The sequence below is a fragment of the Aquarana catesbeiana genome, linkage group LG12 (assembly GCF_042186555.1).
Source record: "Aquarana catesbeiana isolate 2022-GZ linkage group LG12, ASM4218655v1, whole genome shotgun sequence".
Taxonomy (NCBI): domain Eukaryota; kingdom Metazoa; phylum Chordata; class Amphibia; order Anura; family Ranidae; genus Aquarana; species Aquarana catesbeiana.
The window spans coordinates 54,247,190-54,265,686 of record NC_133335.1 but is presented as its reverse complement, the minus strand read 5'-3'; the positions used below and the strand labels follow the sequence as shown (position 1 = coordinate 54,265,686).

At 43.4% G+C, this 18,497-nt stretch overlaps 1 protein-coding gene across 2 annotated transcripts in view; it reads left to right on the top strand.

Annotated features, from left to right (window-relative positions):
• ABI3 (ABI family member 3) overlaps window positions 1-9,620 on the top strand; it is a 109,018-nt gene extending 99,398 nt beyond the window's left edge. For both annotated transcript variants that reach the window (XM_073607817.1, XM_073607816.1), the window contains exons 8-9: window positions 4,901-5,008; window positions 7,464-9,620. In XM_073607817.1, coding sequence (XP_073463918.1) covers window positions 4,901-5,008; window positions 7,464-7,525 — 170 coding nt within the window. In that variant the 3' untranslated portion in view covers window positions 7,526-9,620. The remainder of the gene's footprint in view (window positions 1-4,900; window positions 5,009-7,463) is intronic.
• The last annotated feature ends 8,877 nt before the right edge of the window (window positions 9,621-18,497 follow it).

Here is an 18,497-nt window from a genome sequence, read left to right as displayed (position 1 = left end):
TCAACTATGAGAGACAAAATGTGGAAACAAATCCAGACAATCACATTGTCTGATTTTTTAAAGAATTTATTTGCAAATTATGGTGGAAAAAGTATTTGGTCAATATCAAAAGTTCATCTCAATACTTGTTGGTAATGACAGAGGTCAAACGTTTTCTGTAAGTCTTCACAAGGTTGTCATACACTGTTGCTGGTATGTTGGCCCATTCCTCCATGCAGATCTTCTCTAGAGCAGTGATGTTTTGGGGCTGTCGCTGGGCAACATGTTCTTTCAACTCCCTCCAAAGGTTTTCTATGGGGTTGAGATCTGGAGACTGGCTAGGCCACTCCAGGACCTTGAAATGCTTCTTACGAAGCCACTCCTTCGTTGCCCGGGCAGTGTGTTTGGGATCATCGTCATGCTGAAAGACCCAGTTATGTTTCATCTTCAATGCCCTTGCTGATGGGAGGAGGTTTGCACTCAAAATGTCACGATACATGGCCCCATTCATTCTTTCATGTACACGGATCAGTCGTCCTGTTCCCTTTGCAGAGAAACAGCCCCAAAGCATGATGTTGCCACACCCATGCTTTACAGTAGATATGGTGTTCTTTGGTTGCAACTCAGCATTCTGTCGCCTCCAAACACGACGAGTTGTGTTTCTACCAAACAGTTCTACTTTGGTTTCATCTGACCATATGACATTCTCACAATCCTCTTCTGGATCATCCAAATGCTCACTAGCAAACCTCAGACGGGCCCGGACATGTACTGGCTTAAGCAGGGGGACACGTCTGGCACTGCAGGATCTGAGTCCCTGGCGGCGTAGTGTGTTACTGATGGTAGCCTTTGTTACGCTGGTCCCAGCTCTCTGCAGGTCATTCACTAGGTCCCCCTTGTGGTTCTGGGACTTTTGCTCACCGTTCTTGTGATCATTTTGTCCCCACGAGGTGAGATCTTGCGTGGAGCCCCAGATCGAGGGAGATTTCCAGTGGTCTTGTATGTCTTCCATTTTCTAATTATTGCTCCCACAGTTGATTTCTTCACACCAAGCTGCTTGCCCATTGCAGATTCAGTTTTCCCAGCCTGGTGCAGGTCTACAATTTTGTTTCTGGTGTCCTTCGACAGCTCTTTGGTCTTCACCATAGTGGAGTTTGGAGTGTGACTGTTTGAGGTATACTGATAACAAGTTCAAACAGGTGCCATTAATACAGGTAATGAGTGGAGGACAGAGGAGCCTCTTAAAGAAGAAGATACAGGTCTGTGAGAGCCAGAAACCTTGCTTGTTTGTAGGTGACCAAATACTTATTTTCCACCATCATTTTCAAATAAATTCTTTCAAAAATCAGACAATGTGATTGTCTGGATTTGCTTCCACATTTTGTCTCTCATAGTTGAGGTATTCCTATGATGTCAAGGCCTCTCTCATCTTTTTAAGTGGGAGAACTTGCACAATTAGTGGCTGACTAAATACTTTTTTGCCCCAAGATAGATAGATAGATAGATAGATAGATAGATAGATAGATAGATAGATAGATAGATAGATAGATAGATAGATAGATAGATAGATAGATAGATAGAGTCATGGCCAAAAATATTGGCACTCCTGCATTTCTGTCAGATAATGCACCACTTCACCCAGAAAATTGTTGCAATTACAATGTTTAGGCATTCTCGTGTTTATTTCTTTTGATTTTATTTCTTTTTTTGTTTCTCCAAAAAAATGGAGAAGCAAAAAGCCAAATCTGACACATTCCACGCAAAACTCCAAAAATGGACTGGACAAAATTATTAGCATTCTCAATGTAATATTTGGTAGCTGTAACGAAACGTCCCACACTGCGCTTGAGTGCTTTCGTCATATACCGCTTCCTCCCAGTCTAAATATAGATATCAGATATTCCAACTGCTCACAAGCACAAAACAAGACGATATTTGTTTAGTTGCTGAGCATGGACTCTCTTAATTAGAACCAAAATACCCCCTCCTGCTGATATTACTCTAACAATACACCTGTAACCAGAAACATAAATTAACTAGGGCTGTTACTGATTAAAATGTTCGTGTTCGTAATCGATTTTTTAAAATTGATTAATCGACTAATTTCGATTAATTATAACGCACATACAGATCCAACTACTTTTAGCTGATCTCCTTGCATTGCAACTCTGCATTAGTCAGTGGTAAATGTGGTATACACTATATACAATCACCCAACACTAGTTCGTTTCCACAATCTATGACTTAACTTCATAGTTCACACAAATACGTTTTAAATTCAAACTGTAGCACTGACGTAAGTAATTTTTTTTTCCACAGTAGCATGACAATCCCTCTACCTCCGGTCTAACTAATCGCTCTCACCTTATGGCATGGACCCCTGTGCAAACAGGTGGTCATGCAAGCGGGTATCAAAAGGGTTAACACGGACCATGAACTTCTCTAACGTCTCCTTAGATCTCAGCAAGGACGCCTGGTCATGGGTAGAAGGAAAGGATCTAAGTGCTCACTGCTTAAGTATAAGATTTATTTTTTGTGTTCAAACCCAAACTACTCACATAAAGATGATAAAAACACAGCATGTAAAGCCGACAATCGTGTTAGTCCAATAGGCCAGCAGCGGGTGATGTCATGCATAGCTCCTCCCCCGTAAGCGTTACGTTCAATCAGAACTTCAACGTCATCGGACTCCTCCCTCCTTCCCCTCGTTAGCAGACGGAGAGGTGAGTACCGATCAAAAGAATTTTGATCAATCAAAAACATTAATCGATTAATCAAGGAATTAATCTTTAATTTCCACAGCCCTAAAATTAACATGAGCTAATTAACTAATCCCTTAAAGCAGCCGATGTGACTCCCTAACTACATTACACATTATCATACATCTCAACACAGAACTCCTTCATACAATTGCAGGGTTAATTAGTACAAACAACAATGAGTTAAAGACTCTTAGAAGCTGTGGCAGCCCAGACTAGACTCATTTACATTATAGAAGACAACAGACAGGTGGCTGGAGTTGATGACATTAGCATCTAACAGTATGTGTCCCAACGGCATATGCAGGGTTTGTGATGTTCCTGTAACTTGTACTTAAACTCACCTGTATCAATTAACAGGTGCTGACAATATAGAAATCACATTGGCAACCAGTTAAAATGGTGAAAAATGTATTCAACCTTTCTGTTGTGTGTCTATGTTTGCCACAAGAAGCATGGAGAAGAGATAGAGCAGCAAAGAATTGTCTGAGGATTTGAGAACAAAAATTGTGGAAAAGCATGGACAATCTCAAGGTTACAAGTCCATGTCCAGAAATCTTTAATGTTCCTGTGTCCACTGTGCGCAACATTGTCTAGTACAGCCCATTATACTGTAGCTAATCTCCCTTTACGTGGTTGAAAGAGAAAAACTGATCAAAGAGTTTGCCAAAACTTACCTGAGGAAGACAAAATCCTTTTGGGAGAATGTGCTGTGGACAAGGAAACAAGATTACACCTTTTTGGTAGAGCTACTGTTTTCAGAAAAAGAAATGATTTCCCAGTCCATTTTTGGAGGTTTGCGTGGAATGTGTCAGATTTGACTTTTTGTTTCTTCTTTGTGTCATGCCAATACAGACAAAAGAAATAGAGAATGTCTAAACATTTGTAACTGCGACAATTTACTGGGCAAAGTGGTGCATTATATGACAGAAATGGAGGGTGACCAATATTTTTGGCCATGGCTGTAGACAGACAGACTAAGATGTCCATCTCATAACTCTCATCGTTTGGAATCTTTTGTCAATCTTTGCTCCTCAGTTGTCCCTCTCTTTGATCAGATGTATAGACCACTATCAAATGCTCTCTTTAAATACCCAAAGTGTTATAGAACACCAAAGCTTTCTCTCTAAATGATTGAAATTATTTTTAATAAAAAAAACAAAGCCAGCTTTTGCTGCAATATTTTCCCTTAATCTAGAGACTTCCCCCACAGTACTTTTTTCTGCCACCTGATGTCCTCAGTCTGATGGCCATATCATTCAACCTATTCCTCTGAGCCCAGGTCATTCTGGACCAACCCCCTTATCCTGTGATTGGACAGTGAAATGAGGAGCAGTTCAGTGTTTAGCTTCTTCTTCCAATTGTCCAGTTCTGCTGTACAAGAGGCTGATACCAGGTTCAGTGTTAAAGGATAAGTTCACCTTTTGTAACTTGAATATGGGTGTAACATGTACCGGCCCCCGCTCCCCCTTTTTTGACAACTTCTCCCTACTTCTCCCTTTTCCCATACTGCAGCTGCTGACTTTTAATAATCGGACGCTTACCTGTCTTAGAGTCCAGCAATGTCGGCACCGCAGCTGATGTTTCCATCAGCTGTCGGGTGCTGCCGTCTCCATTGCGAGTAAGGGAACCCGGCAGTGTAGCCTTACGGCTTCACACCGGGAACTCTACTACGAGGTGCCGCTCCTCTCTCCTACTGGCCTGGCTGCCGGGGAAGGAGGAGGGAGCCCCACGGTGAAGTCAATACCCGCAGCTGAGGCTCCCGGAAGTGGGGACAGCATACCTGTGAAAAAGACAGGTATCCGGTCCCCCCTCCCCCCGAAAGGTGCCAAATGTGGCACCGGGGGGAGTACAATGAGCGGAAGTTCCACTTTTGGGTGGAACTCTGCTTTAAGTCTTCCTGTCACAATGCAACTGCCTGGCCATAGCAGAGGTACAGCCAGACAAGATACACAGACAGTCTGCAGTATTGTGGCATAAACCCACAAATATATCTGCTGATCGTGGGTGCAATGCTTTACAGGTAAAATGCTTTAATAAATGTATATTTTTTTTACCTGCAATGTGCATTTCTTACTTTTTTCTGTAAAGGTGAACTTATCCTTTAAGTGTTTGCTGTAGTCAGGTTGTATCCTTAACTAACAAAATTATTTGTTTTCCAGGTTCTCAATTGTCCGGATACTCACTTGCAGAATATATTGGTGATTCTCTGCCACCGCCTCCCGCCCCTGAATTCGAAACAACAGGTTCCTATTGGTCATCTGGAAATGGTATGCTGGGTTTGGGTAACCAGCCTTGAATGATTTAAATGGTATTTATAATGACTAGAGGCAAGGAATACCTGTGATAAAGTAAAAAAAAAAACGCCCGTCCTGAATATAGGTTGGTTTAGGAGACGCTAGCCCATTTAAAGCCTTGACTTTTTATTTGCTATACAGTCAGGCTGCAGAACACGTAAAGAAAATAGTATTGTTTTTTAGCTGTCAGTGTGATCTTCTGGATTCTCTGCTTTCTTAGTCTCCTCGAACCAGAGCAAGCAGACCACAAGGGACATCTGAAATCCCAGTCTATTTACTGTACTTGTTCCTCTTCGGTGATTGAGGAGGTCTCGAAACCAGAGGATCAGAATGATAGCCAAGTTACTAACATCTGCAGACAAATACCCTCCTAAAAATGCTAGTTGGCTGGCTGCTAAAGTTTCATCACTATGAATCACGGTCACGGACCCAAAATTCCAATGAAGTCAGCCAGCCCAGATCAGACCAAAGCCGGAACTCCAGAAATGCCCCCTTGGTACGAGGGAGCGATGCAAAAAAAGTATTGAAGCCATTGGATGGAGATAACAGATGGGCAATTAGCATTTTAAGGGGAACTCAGCAATGGCGGCCTCCTTATTTATCTTGGTATAGATACCCTTTGAAGTGTATCTGAACTCAAGAACAAAGTCCTTAGAGAGCGCTGAGAACTGGGACACTAATAAAATTCAGGTTAAGCAGAGCGCACAGAAAGTTAGTAGCTCAGATTTCTTGGCAGAATCAAAATGTATTTTTTTATAATGATCATCAGATAAAATAAAACATTGTCAACAGTTAATTTAACCTGTTCCCACAGGCAGTACGCATATATGGGCTTTAACACTAAGCCACCACACTTATGTGTTCACAGTGAGCGGCTTTTCTGTGCTAAGGCTAGGTTCACATCTGTGCGAGTGGTTCCTCCTGGAGGTCTACACCAGTTCCCACAGCTGCAACCACCCCCACAGAAAAATGCAAGAGATGTGTGCGGGTGCATTTAATTCCAATGGGACGCTGCATGCACTGTAAATCGCTCCCACATTGAGAACCGCACAGCAGTTGAAGTTCCCATGCGGGCTACGATTCCAAAAATGGAGCAGGGACCATTTTCCTGTATTTCATGAGGCCAACCTTAGTTGCTCACTTTTGTTCTACTGACCCCTGGCCACTGCTCCTGCTCCAGCTCTTAAGGAGGATCTAAATGCCGTGGAGGGGCAAAGGCAGGCTTTCCTGTCACAGTGGTCACAGGTTGGCCTGGTTCGTACTGATGTGAACTCTAGGAGCTGCTGTGCCTGTGCAAAATGCAGCTCCTAGAGTTCATATCAGTGCGAACCAGGCCAAAATGTGACTACTGTGACAGCCAATCACATGAACGGAAAGCCTGCCTTTGCCCCTCCATGGCATTAAGATCCTCCTTAAGAGCCGGAGCAGGAGCAGTGGCAAGGGGTCAGTAGAACAAAAGTGAGCAACTAAGGTTGGCCATAGATTACACGATTTTCTTGGGTGGCAGGAAAGAAAATCACTTGATTCTTCCATCAACACAGTCAGTATTGATGGGGGAATGCCACCTGATGCGCTATTGTATTCTGCCAGCAGGGAGGGGGTGCGGGAAGCATTCCCAGTTGGCAGAATACAGTGGTTACTGCTAGCAGCTATAGCCGCTGGCAGTAACCGCATGTAGAAAAAATCTGACATGCTGCTTGTTCCCAAGTCGGTCGTTAAATCGACATGTGTACAATCAGCCTGAACATAGATGGATCAAAATTCAGCTGGTCCCTGCTGTACCGGACAAATTTTGATACATGTATGTCCAGCTTCAGTCTTATTTTTAAGTAGTGCACCATTAATGTTACTGATATCGTTAAAGTAAAACTAAAAGGAAAAACTTTTTTTTCTTTTGGATAAAGTAAGGGAGGGTTATAACCACTGTCAGTTTTTTTTCCCCTGTGTTCCTATTGGGTAGATTTCTCTTCACTTCCTGTCCCATAGTCAAACAGGAAGTGAAAGGAAATCACTTCAAAGTGAGAGAATTCATGGTTGTCACCAAAACTAGTGTCCCCATTGGAAGATCTCCTCTCTATTCCTTTGCTGGTGACAACCCAAAATTCAGAATTTTCTTTCACTCTCGGTTATAACGGGACAAATCGAGAGGGTAAATCTCCCTAACGGGGACACAGACAGCAGTAAAAACCTGACAAGTGTTCCAATTCCTTCCCACTCTATATCCAAAACTATAAAAAAAAGTTTGTCCTTAGTTATACGATATTGTCTTGATCGTCTGTGTTGGAAAGATGAAGGGAATTTTTTGGTTGCTATGTACAGCACAGACAGTTCTCCTGCATCGATTAGGTCCTATAAGTACGCAGATAATGATTATCAATGTTTCACTGTTTATTAGCAGCAAGCCTGACTATCTCTGTTCATTGTACAGCTTCTGATGTCCCACCGTGTCCTCCTCCCCTGGATGACCTTCCTCCTCCTCCAGACTGCTAGACACAGCGATTTCTCAGAAGAACTCTGGGAGGGTTACAGAGGGCAGACAGCTTTTTGTTTCACTTTTTCCTACACCAATCGCATTTCAAGACTTTGAAGTTTTTCCTGACTACAATGGAACTACAAACACGATGAATGGGTAGACATTATCTCAGATAGGCAGTTGGTCTCATTTTGCACTGTTTTCCTTTTTCATATAGTCATGATCCAGCCAAGAAAGAGTGGGCCTGGATTCCATTTTCACTTTTTTTAATAAATATTTTTAACATTAGATTCATGATCCAGCTGGAGAACAGTTATGTCGGAATATACATGATATTAAGGCTACTTTCGGACTGGGGCGATGGGGACGCCGACGGTAAAGCGCTGCTATTTTTAGCGGCGCTTTACTGTAGTTTTTGCGGCCCTTTTCGGCCGCTAGTGGGGCACTTTTAACCCCCGCTAATGGCCAAAAAAGGGTTAAATGTGCCCGCAAAGCGCCACTGCTGTGGCATTTTATCGGCACTTCGGCAGCGCTGCCCATTGATGTCAATGGGCAGGGGCACTGTAGGAGCGGAGTATACACCGCTCCTACAGCGCCTCAAAGAGCGCACCGCTCCAGTGCTAAGCACTCAGGCTTTCACACTGGAGTGACAGGAGAGGCTCTTTACAGGCGCTATGCAGGCGCAATTTTTAGCGCTATAGCACCTGTAAAGCGCCTCACTGTGAAAGCAGCCTTAGTGATACAGCATCAAGGAGAGGCCAAATGTTTGATTTGTGTGTCTGCACAGTAGGGGCCCTTTTAGACCCTATAGAGGAGACTAAAACTGGAGCACACAGAATCTGGTGCAGCTGTGCATAGTACCAATCAGCTTCTAACTTCAGTTTGTTCAATTAATCTTTTGCAATAAAACCTGGAAGGTGATTGGTTACTATGCATAGGCGTACTACATTCTGTGTGCTCCAGTTTTAGTAAATCTCCCCCCAATTTGTTTTCACTGGACACTGTGGACCAGTGGTGGTCAACTTGTGTTTACTAGAAGGCCTCAATTGTGGCAATTCCAAAGGGTCACCCAATAGCTGCGTATTTTTGTGCATTGAGGTGTACTGCAATGCATTACAAGTTAGCCAGCCCATTTAAAATGGAAGGGCTATAATGCACCCCGAGTCCCGATGCCCTAAAATGCCAGTCCTTCTTTATTCTTTAAGCAAATCCAAATGCACACTGAAAAAGTTGTAGTACAATAACCCCAGTATTGGTGTCAGAGGCAGTAATATTATCCCCATCATTGGTGTCAGTGAGTGCAATAAGAGCCTCCATCCTTGGTGTCGGTGAGTGCAACAAAATCCCCTATCATCCGTGTAAGTGGATGCAGTAATAACCCCCAACACTGGTGTCAGTGAATGCAAAAATAACCCCTAAAACTGATGTTAATGGACGTAATATCCCCGTTATTGATGTCAATGTGTGCAATAATAACCCTCAACATTGGTGTCAGTGGATGCAATAATATCCTCCATCTTTGGTGTCAGTTAGTGCAACGATACCCCCCCCCCCTCATTGATGTCAGTGGATGCAATAATAACCCCCAGCATTAATGCAAGTGGACGCAATAATGACTCCCATTGCTGATGTCAGTGGACGCAATAATAACCCACAACATTGTTGTCAATGGACACAATAATAACCCACAACATTAAGTCAATGGACACAATAATAACCCCCAACATTGATGTCAGTGGACACAATAATGACTCCCAGCATTGATGTCAGTAGATGCATTAATGACCCCCATCATTGATGTCAGTGGACGCAATAATGACCCCCATTACTGATGTCAGTGAGTATAATAATAACCCTCAACATTGGTGTCAGTGGACGCAATTATAACCTCCATCTTTGGTGTCAGTTAGTGCAACGATACCCCCATCATTGATGTCAGTGGATGCAATAATAACACGCAAAATTGTGTGTTATGTGGATGCAATAATGACCCTCGATATTGGTGTCATCGTGTACAATAATGCGATATAGAGAGACACTAGAGGGGAAACCAGGGATTTGCTGCTCACCCCTTAAAAGTTATAAACAAGAGAGAGGTTCCCCCAAGATGGGGTTTTTAGGCAGCGTAATGATAAAAGGAATCAGATTGAGTATCAAAAGTATAACAAATTTATTAAAGTGTACCATAAAAGTTAAAACAATGAACTCCAGTAGGGGGCACTTGAGGTAAAATTACATTACATGTTATGTAGGCTGAGCATATATTGGCAGACATATATTCACAACAACACTCGGTAGCATGAATATTTGAATCTGACGCGTTTCAACCCCTATACTTGGGGTCTTCTTCAGAGGATTGGTCTGCTGAGAAATATACATAGATGAAACTGATACATGTAAATAAATTACATTAGTATAATAGTAGTTACATTCACCATGTAAAATATGGATACAATAGTAATAATTATTTACCCAATAATATGTTCAGCAGAGAGAGGAACGGGGCCTCCCATATGGAGATCCCTTGGAACGACTATCCTCCCGTCCCCCCCAGAGGAAGGACACCGGGCACCCCTACCGCCACCGCGGTTCAAGGCCGGGGTAGTGAAAGCAGCGACGTGGCTTGCGAGAGGTCACACTCTTGGGTACCACTCACCAGACTAACAAAACAACCAGGGAGCACAGAGGGTTACACCTGTGAGGGTAATCAAAAAGTTCCTCATAATAAACTCAGTCATTTACATGGTACTGATTATATGTCCAAGAAGGGACAGGAAGAAAGAAATTATATATATATATATATATATATATATATATATATATATATATATATATATGGTATTTTCTAGAGGCAGTATAAGGTATAAGCAGCACCTCAGTGTGTGCTCAGTGTGATGACGATCCGTGTGAAAGTGTAAAAATATATAAGAAAACCAGAGTGGGGTGAAAGGATGAAAAGTAGGTAGAGGCTGGTGAGGACTGAGTGTAGGAATGTGGTGAAAGGAGGTGAATTCACCGAAAATGCTGGGAGAAAAGATGTGGAAAGGGAAAAGGGAGAAGGTGGGAAGGGAAGGGGGGAAGGGAAGGGGAGGGGGAGGGGGGGTAGTGGGTGGGGGTAGGAAAGGGAAGAAAAGAAGATTGCACAAAAAATTAAAAATGAAGTAATTACCTCAAGGGGTACTAAAGGACACGTGTTTAGGCACTGTGTTGCCCCATATACAAGACTGGTGCCTGTTAACCAAACCCGGGATTGGTCATAGGGTATAGCGGGCTCGGTGGATTGGTATCCCACACTGAGTCCACCAGTCTGAAAAATAGGTAAACATCAAAGTATAAATTGTAGAGAACAAATGGTGGCCAAACCATTGTGCGGCAAGGCCACTATGAATGAACGGGGGTCAATGCAGAATCAAATAATGTTCGCATGAACCCCCATTGTGTAGGACAAGAAGTAGTGCCTAGACAAGGACCAAATACGGAGTAGTAGAAGTGGTACTTACTTAGTGAAAAATGAAAAGTGCCTGCTGTTCACCAGGGAGGAAGGAAGACTGAGAGTGTGCCTTTCCTACCCCCACCCACTACCCCCCCTCCTTCCCCCCTTCCCTTCCCCCCTTCCCTTCCCACCTTCTCCCTTTTCCCCTTTTCCCTTTCCACATCTTTTCTCCCAGCATTTTCGGTGAATTCACCTCCTTTCACCACATTCCTACACTCAGTCCTCACCAGCCTCTACCTACTTTTCATCCTTTCACCCCACTCTGGTTTTCTTATATATTTTTACACTTTCACACGGATCGTCATCACACTGAGCACACACTGAGGTGCTGCTTATACCTTATACTGCCTCTAGAAAATACCATATATATATATATAATTTCTTTCTTCCTGTCCCTTCTTGGACATATAATCAGTACCATGTAAATGACTGAGTTTATTATGAGGAACTTTTTGATTACCCTCACAGGTGTAACCCTCTGTGCTCCCTGGTTGTTTTGTTAGTCTGGTGAGTGGTACCCAAGAGTGTGACCTCTCGCAAGCCACGTCGCTGCTTTCACTACCCCGGCCTTGAACCGCGGTGGCGGTAGGGGTGCCCGGTGTCCTTCCTCTGGGGGGGATGGGAGGATAGTCGTTCCAAGGGATCTCCATATGGGAGGCCCCGTTCCTCTCTCTGCTGAACATATTATTGGGTAAATAATTATTACTATTGTATCCATATTTTACATGGTGAATGTAACTACTATTATACTAATGTAATTTATTTACATGTATCAGTTTCATCTATGTATATTTCTCAGCAGACCAATCCTCTGAAGAAGACCCCAAGTACAGGGGTTGAAACGCGTCAGGTTCAAATATTCATGCTACCGAGTGTTGTTGTGAATATATGTCTGCCAATATATGCTCAGCCTACATAACATGTAATGTAATTTTACCTCAAGTGCCCCCTACTGGAGTTCATTGTTTTAACTTTTATGGTACACTTTAATAAATTTGTTATACTTTTGATACTGAATCTGATTCCTTTTATCATTACGCTGCCTAAAAACCCCATCTTGGGGGAACCTCTCTCTCGTGTACAATAATAACCCCTAACATTGGTGTCAGTGAATGTAAAAATAACTCCCAACCTTGGTGTCAGTGACCACAATAATAGCCCCAAGCACTAGTATCAGTACCATTGACCACCACTACACCCACATCCCCCCCCCCACACACACACACACACACACACACACATTGGTGGTAACTGGCAATGAAATTTACCCCCTGCAATGGTGGTCAATGAAAGTGAAATTTAACCCCCTCCCCCTGCATTGGTGGTCATGGCAATGAAAGTTAAGTTCCTATTGCCCCCCTTCCCCCAATGGTAGTCAGTGGCAGTGAAAGTTAACAACCCCTCACCCCTCTTCATTGGTGATCACTTACCTGATCACGTGCTCCTGAGCTGGTCTCTCTCTCCCCAGACTAGGACTTTACTTCTGTGGGAGATAACTTCACCCACACAATAAAGTTCCTCTTTTGGAGTCGGGTGCTGAAATACAGAAAGCATTCCAGAGCCCTGTACCCCACTGCCTATATGCTCCCTAACTGGTGCCCCAAAGCTTGTAGGCCACAAACAGCGGGCCAGCCAGTGGACCGTATGTGGCCAATGGGCTGCATGTTGGGCACCAGGGCCCTAACTATGCGGATACATCCCTAATTAACACAGTACAGAGGTAAATGTTGTCATCTAGAATCTGACACAGAAGTGTGTATTTAATTTTTTGGAGTTCAGAAAAATGAAATAACCCGTCATAACTTCCATCCTGTGCAGTGCACAAACATAATACATTCTGCAAAAGCCTGGTTGTGCAGAAAGAAGATGTTAGACTCCAAACATATCAGCTTTATACATTATAAAAAATGGGATAGTGTTGGTCCTGGTTTTGCTATGCCTAAATATTCATTGTTTTGTGTCACATAGTACAGTGCCTTGAAGAAGTATTCATACCCCTTGAAATTTTCCACATTTTGTCATATTACGACCAAAAATGTAAATTTATTTTATTGAGATTTTATGTGATAGACCAACACAAAGGCACATAATTGTGACGTGGAAGTAAAATGATAAATGGTTTTCAAAATTTTTTACAAATAAATATCTGAAAAGCCTGGCGTGCATTTGTATTCAGTCCCCTTTACTCTGATACCCCTAACTAAAATCTAGTGGAACCAATTGCCTCAGAAGTCACCTAATTAGTGAATAGAGTCCACTTGTGTGTAACTTAATCTAATTATAAATACAGCTGTTCTGTGAAGCCCTCAGAGGTTTGTTAAAGAACGTTAGTGAACAAAAAGCATCATGAAGGCCAAAAAACACACCAGACAGGTCAGGGATAAAGTTGTGAAGAAGTTTAAAGCCAGGTTAGGTTATAAAAAAAAATATCTCAAGCTTTGAACATCTCATGGAGCACTGTTCCTTCCATCATCCGAAATTGGATAGAGTATGGCACAACTGCAAACCTACCAAGACATGGTCCACCTAAACTGACAGGCCGGGCAAGAAGAGCATTAATCAAAGAAGCAGCCAAGAGGCCCATGGTAACTCTGGAGGAGCTGCAGAGATCCACAGCTCAGGTGGGATAATCTGTCCACAGGACAACTATTAATCATGCACTCCACAAATCTGGCCTTTATGGAAGAGTGGCAAGAAGAAAGTCATTGTTGAACGAAAGCCATAAGAAGTCCCTTTTGCAGTTTGTGAGAAGCCATGTGGGGGACACAGCAAACATGTGAAAGAAGGTGCTCTGGTCAGATGAGACCAAAATTGAGCTTTTTGGCCTCAAAGCAAAACACTATGTGTGGCGGAAAACTAACACTGCATATCATCCTGAACACACCATCCCCACCATGTAACGTGGTGGCAGCATCATGTTGTAGGGATACTTTTCTTAAGCAGGGAAGCTGGACAGTTTATGGTAAGATGGACGGACCCAAATACAGGGCAATCTTAGAAAAAACCTATGAGAGTCTGCAAAAGACTTGAGACTGGGGCGAAGGTTCACCTTCCAGCAGGAAAACTACCCTAAACATTTAGCGGGACCTACAATGGAATGGTTTAGATCAAAGCATATTCATGTGTTAGAATGGCCCAGTCAAAGTCCAGACCTAAATCCAACTGAGAATCTGTGGCAAGGATTGAAATTTGCTGTTCACGGATGCTCTCCATCCAATCTAACAGAGCTTAAGCTATTTTGCAAAGAATAATGGGCAGAAATGTCACTCTCTAGATGTGCAAAGCTGGTAGAGACATCCCCAAAAAGAAATTGCAGCAAAAGGTGGTTCTACAAAGTATTGATCCGAGGGGGCTGAATACAAATGCATGCCACACTTTTTACATATTTATTTGTAAAAAAAATTCACAACCATGTATCATTTTCCTTCCAGTTCACAATTATGTGCCTCTTTGTGTTGGCCTATTACATAAAATACCAATAAAATAAGTTTATATTTTTGGTTGTAACATGACAAAATTTGGAAAATTACAAGGGGTATGAATACTTTTTCAACTGTAGATAAGGTTGGAAAAAGACACTGTATTGATGGGTTTTCTTCATATATTCACAAGTCCAGCGAAACCAGTGTTGATCTGCTGTTCAGGGGACTAGATTCCACATCGCCATCTTGGACTGATAGGGGTTCAGGCAACCAGCTACAGATGACATGCATTAGGCCCGTCTGCCGGTTGCTCTGTGTTTCTGGTCCTGCAGCCTCCTGGGAAATGTGATGTGGATATCCCAGGAGGCTGTAGGACCAGAAACCAGGAGGTGGGGAAGCAGGCCTGGAAGAAATTTAAAACATGTAAATAAAAATATGGTTTCCATATCTTGAGGGGGGCAAGACTGAAAAGGAACAAACTGCCTTTGGGAGGAAAAGCCTGCTTTAACATAATTGGCATCAGAGTGCTTTTTCTCCTTCATTGTCCTATCACAGACTGGGGCCAGTCCAGGCTTGGTGCTTAACTGCAATATAATCTTCTGAGAAATCCAGGACCTAGCTATGATGGCTGGCAGGGGTGACAGGCATCACTTGTACAGGATTACAGAACCTTTGCCAGTAAAGTGTTCCTGTAGACATATTTTAACTCTGTATTTAACGGTTTGTCTGGAGATCAGCTTTAAATCAAAACAAAATTTTACAGTCATGTTTTCGGTGATGTTGCTTTGAGATAGTATTGTAACACTTAAATAAAATTATTTTTATGTGTGTTTCACGTTTTTACTTTTTTTTGCTGTATGTGTTATCTATATTATATTACATACTGTATGTATTCCTGAAGGCTCCTATGCTAGTTCTCTGTACATAAGGAATGACGTCAGTAATCCAGCTGGACAGGTTGCAACAATCAAGAATCTGGTGCAAAAGTCACTAAGACATGCTAAAGTGACATATCAAGCAACACTATCACATGTAATATTGCTTGGGAGATCACTTTACCATGCCTTTAAGTATAAAGCTGGCCATAGATGGATCGTAATTCGTCCAGTTCTGCAGGGACCGGCTGAATGTCAATTCATGATATACTGTATGGCCCCCCCTATTCAACGAAAGTCGACTGACTTCTGGTGAACGGAAAACTTTAGTCAATTTTAGTCAATTTCTCAGCGGTACTGATTCCTATTTTCACCTTGCTTGTATGGATGTAGAAACCAGCTAGTTTTTTTTTTTTCCACCAGCCCTCTGGCAGTCATCTACTGTATGGCCGCCTTTACTGTAAAAAAGTGTTTTATAAAGTACATATTTTGTTAACATCAGTCCCCACAGCCAAAGGAGCATAGAGTTTAATGCTCCTTCCAAAGTTTACAGATACACAAGAGCCAATGCGTCTATTACTACGTTTTTGGCTTGTGGAAGGATTGCACTGTGTGAGAGCAGCGGTCCAGCTCTCCAGTGTGAGAACAGCAGTCTGGCTCTCCAGTGTGAGAACAGCAGCCCGGGTCTCCAGTGTGAAAACAGCAGTCCGGCTCTCCAGTGTGAGAACAGCAGTCTGGCTCTCCAGTGTGAGAACAGCAGCCCGGGTCTCCAGTGTGAGAACAGCAGTCTGGCTCTCCAGTGTGAGAACAGCAGTCCAGCTCTCCAATGTGAGAACAGCAGTCTGGCTCTCCAGTGTGAGAACAGCAGCCCGGGTCTCCAGTGTGAGAACAGCAGTCCGGCTCTCCAGTGTGAGAACAGCAGCCCGGGTCTCCAGTGTGAGAACAGCAGTCTGGCTCTCCAGTGTGAGAACAGCTGTCCAGCTCTCCAGTGTGAGAACAGCGGTCCGGCTCTCCAGTGTGAGAACAGCTGTCTGGCTTTCCAGTGTGAGAGCAGCGGTCTGGCTCTCCAGTGTGAGAACAGCGGTCCGGCTCTCCAGTGTGAGAACAGCGGTCCGGCTCTCCAGTGTGGGAATAGCGGTCTGGCTCTCCAGTGTGAGAACAGCGGTCTGGCTCTCCAGTGTGCTGCAGCAGAGGGCATCTTTTTATCACTTGTGTAAGCAAGCAGTGTTTAATAAAGTACATATTTTGTTAACATCGGTCACCACAGCCTAAGGAGATTACAGTTTAATGATCCTTCTACAGTTTACAGATAGACAAGAGCCAATGAGCCTATTAGCTTGTGGAAGGATCGCACTGTGTGAGAACAGCTGTCCAGCTCTCCAGTGTGAGAACAGCGGTCCGGCTCTCCGGTGTGCTGCAGCAGAGGGCATCTTTTAATCGCTTGCGGACCGCCCCACACACATATATTGCGGCAGGGTGGCCGCTCGGTGCCATATCACGTATCTAGTATGTGATCTGACACTTCCTGGGCTGGGCTGCACGCGCGCTCTGCCAGTGAGACACAGCGGGAGCCAATCAGCGGGTCCGGCGGACTCAATGTCCACCGGGACACGCCGATTGTTCCCGAGAGAAGCAGAATGGAAGGTCTGCCGATGTAAACAAGGCAGATTGCTGTTCTGTGAGAAGGGAAGGTAGTGATCCTGTGTTTCTGCTAAGCAGGAACAGGGATCTCTGCCCTCCCATAGTACAAGCCCCCCCCCCCACAGTTAGCAAGCACTCCCTAGGAACACATTTAACCCTTTGATCGCCTCCGATGTTAACCCCTTCCCAGTCAGTGTCATTAGTACAGTGACAGGGCATATTTTTTAGCACTGATCACTGTATTAGTGTTACTGGCCCCCAAAAAGTGCCATAAGTGTCAGTTAGGTGTCCGATTAGTCCGCTGCAATATCGCAGTCCCACTAAAAGTTGCTGATCGCCCCCATTACTAGTAAAAAAAAAAAAATTATAAAAATATTCCATAGTTTGTAGACACTATAACTTTTGCGCAAACCAATCAATATACGCTTAGTGGGATTTTTTTTAACCAAAAATATGTAGCAGAATACATATTGACCCAAATTGATGAAGAACTTTGATTTTTTAAAAAATTTTATTGGATGTGTTTTATAGCTGAAAGTAAAAAATATTGTTTTTATTGTTCAAAATTGTCGATTGTTTTTTGTTTATAGAGCAAAAAATAAAAACTGCAGAGATGATCAAATACCACCAAAAGAAAGCTCTATTTGTGGGAAAAAAGGACAAAAATATTATTTGGGTACAGCGTCGCACAACCGCGCAATTATCAGTTAAAGTAACACAGTGCCGTATCGCAAAAAATGGCCTGGTCATGAAGGGGGGTAAACCTTCCTGAGCTGAGGTGGTTAAAGACCAAACAACACACAAAGAAAACAACAAAAAGGATTGTATATTACTAATGCTTTTGCTAGACATAAAGAATGTGTGGTGATTATTTTTAGTAAATAGCTGTACATATATTCCTATAAAGACATACCGTATATACTCGAGTATAAGCCAAGTTTTTCAGCACATTTTTTTGTGCTGAAAGTGCCCCCCTCGGCTTATACTCGAATCAATCACTTTTCTGCAGCAAAAAATGTCATTTTCCGAACCGACTTTGGGGCCCCATATCTCGGGGCCACTTGGTGCTAGGAACCCCAACTAGCACCAAGGGGCCCCGAGATACGGGGCCCCAAAGTCGGTTCGGAAAATGTCATTCTCTGCTGCAGAAAAGTGCTTGACATTTTCTGAACCAATTTTTGGGGCCCTGTATCTCAGGGCCACTTAGTGCTAGGAACCTCAGCTTTGGATATATTGTGGTGCTAGTTCCACTGGGTTTGCACACCAAATTTTGGGTGCCTAGCACTAAGTGGCCCTGAGGTACGGGGCCCCAGAGTCGGTCAACTGTGTCCATCTGCAGCAATGTCATTTCGGGACGCTTTGGGTCCAGAGACCCAAAATTTTTTCTGCAGCTAGGGGGCATCTAGGAACCCTTAACTACCGAGTTTTAAGTTCGGGGGACCTATGGCTGCAAATGGGCACAGCGAGGCTGCAAATGGGCACAGCGAGGCTGCAAATGGGCATTGTTGACCCTCTTTTCCACTTACAGTAGCTGCGCATTTCTCACCCTAGGCTTATA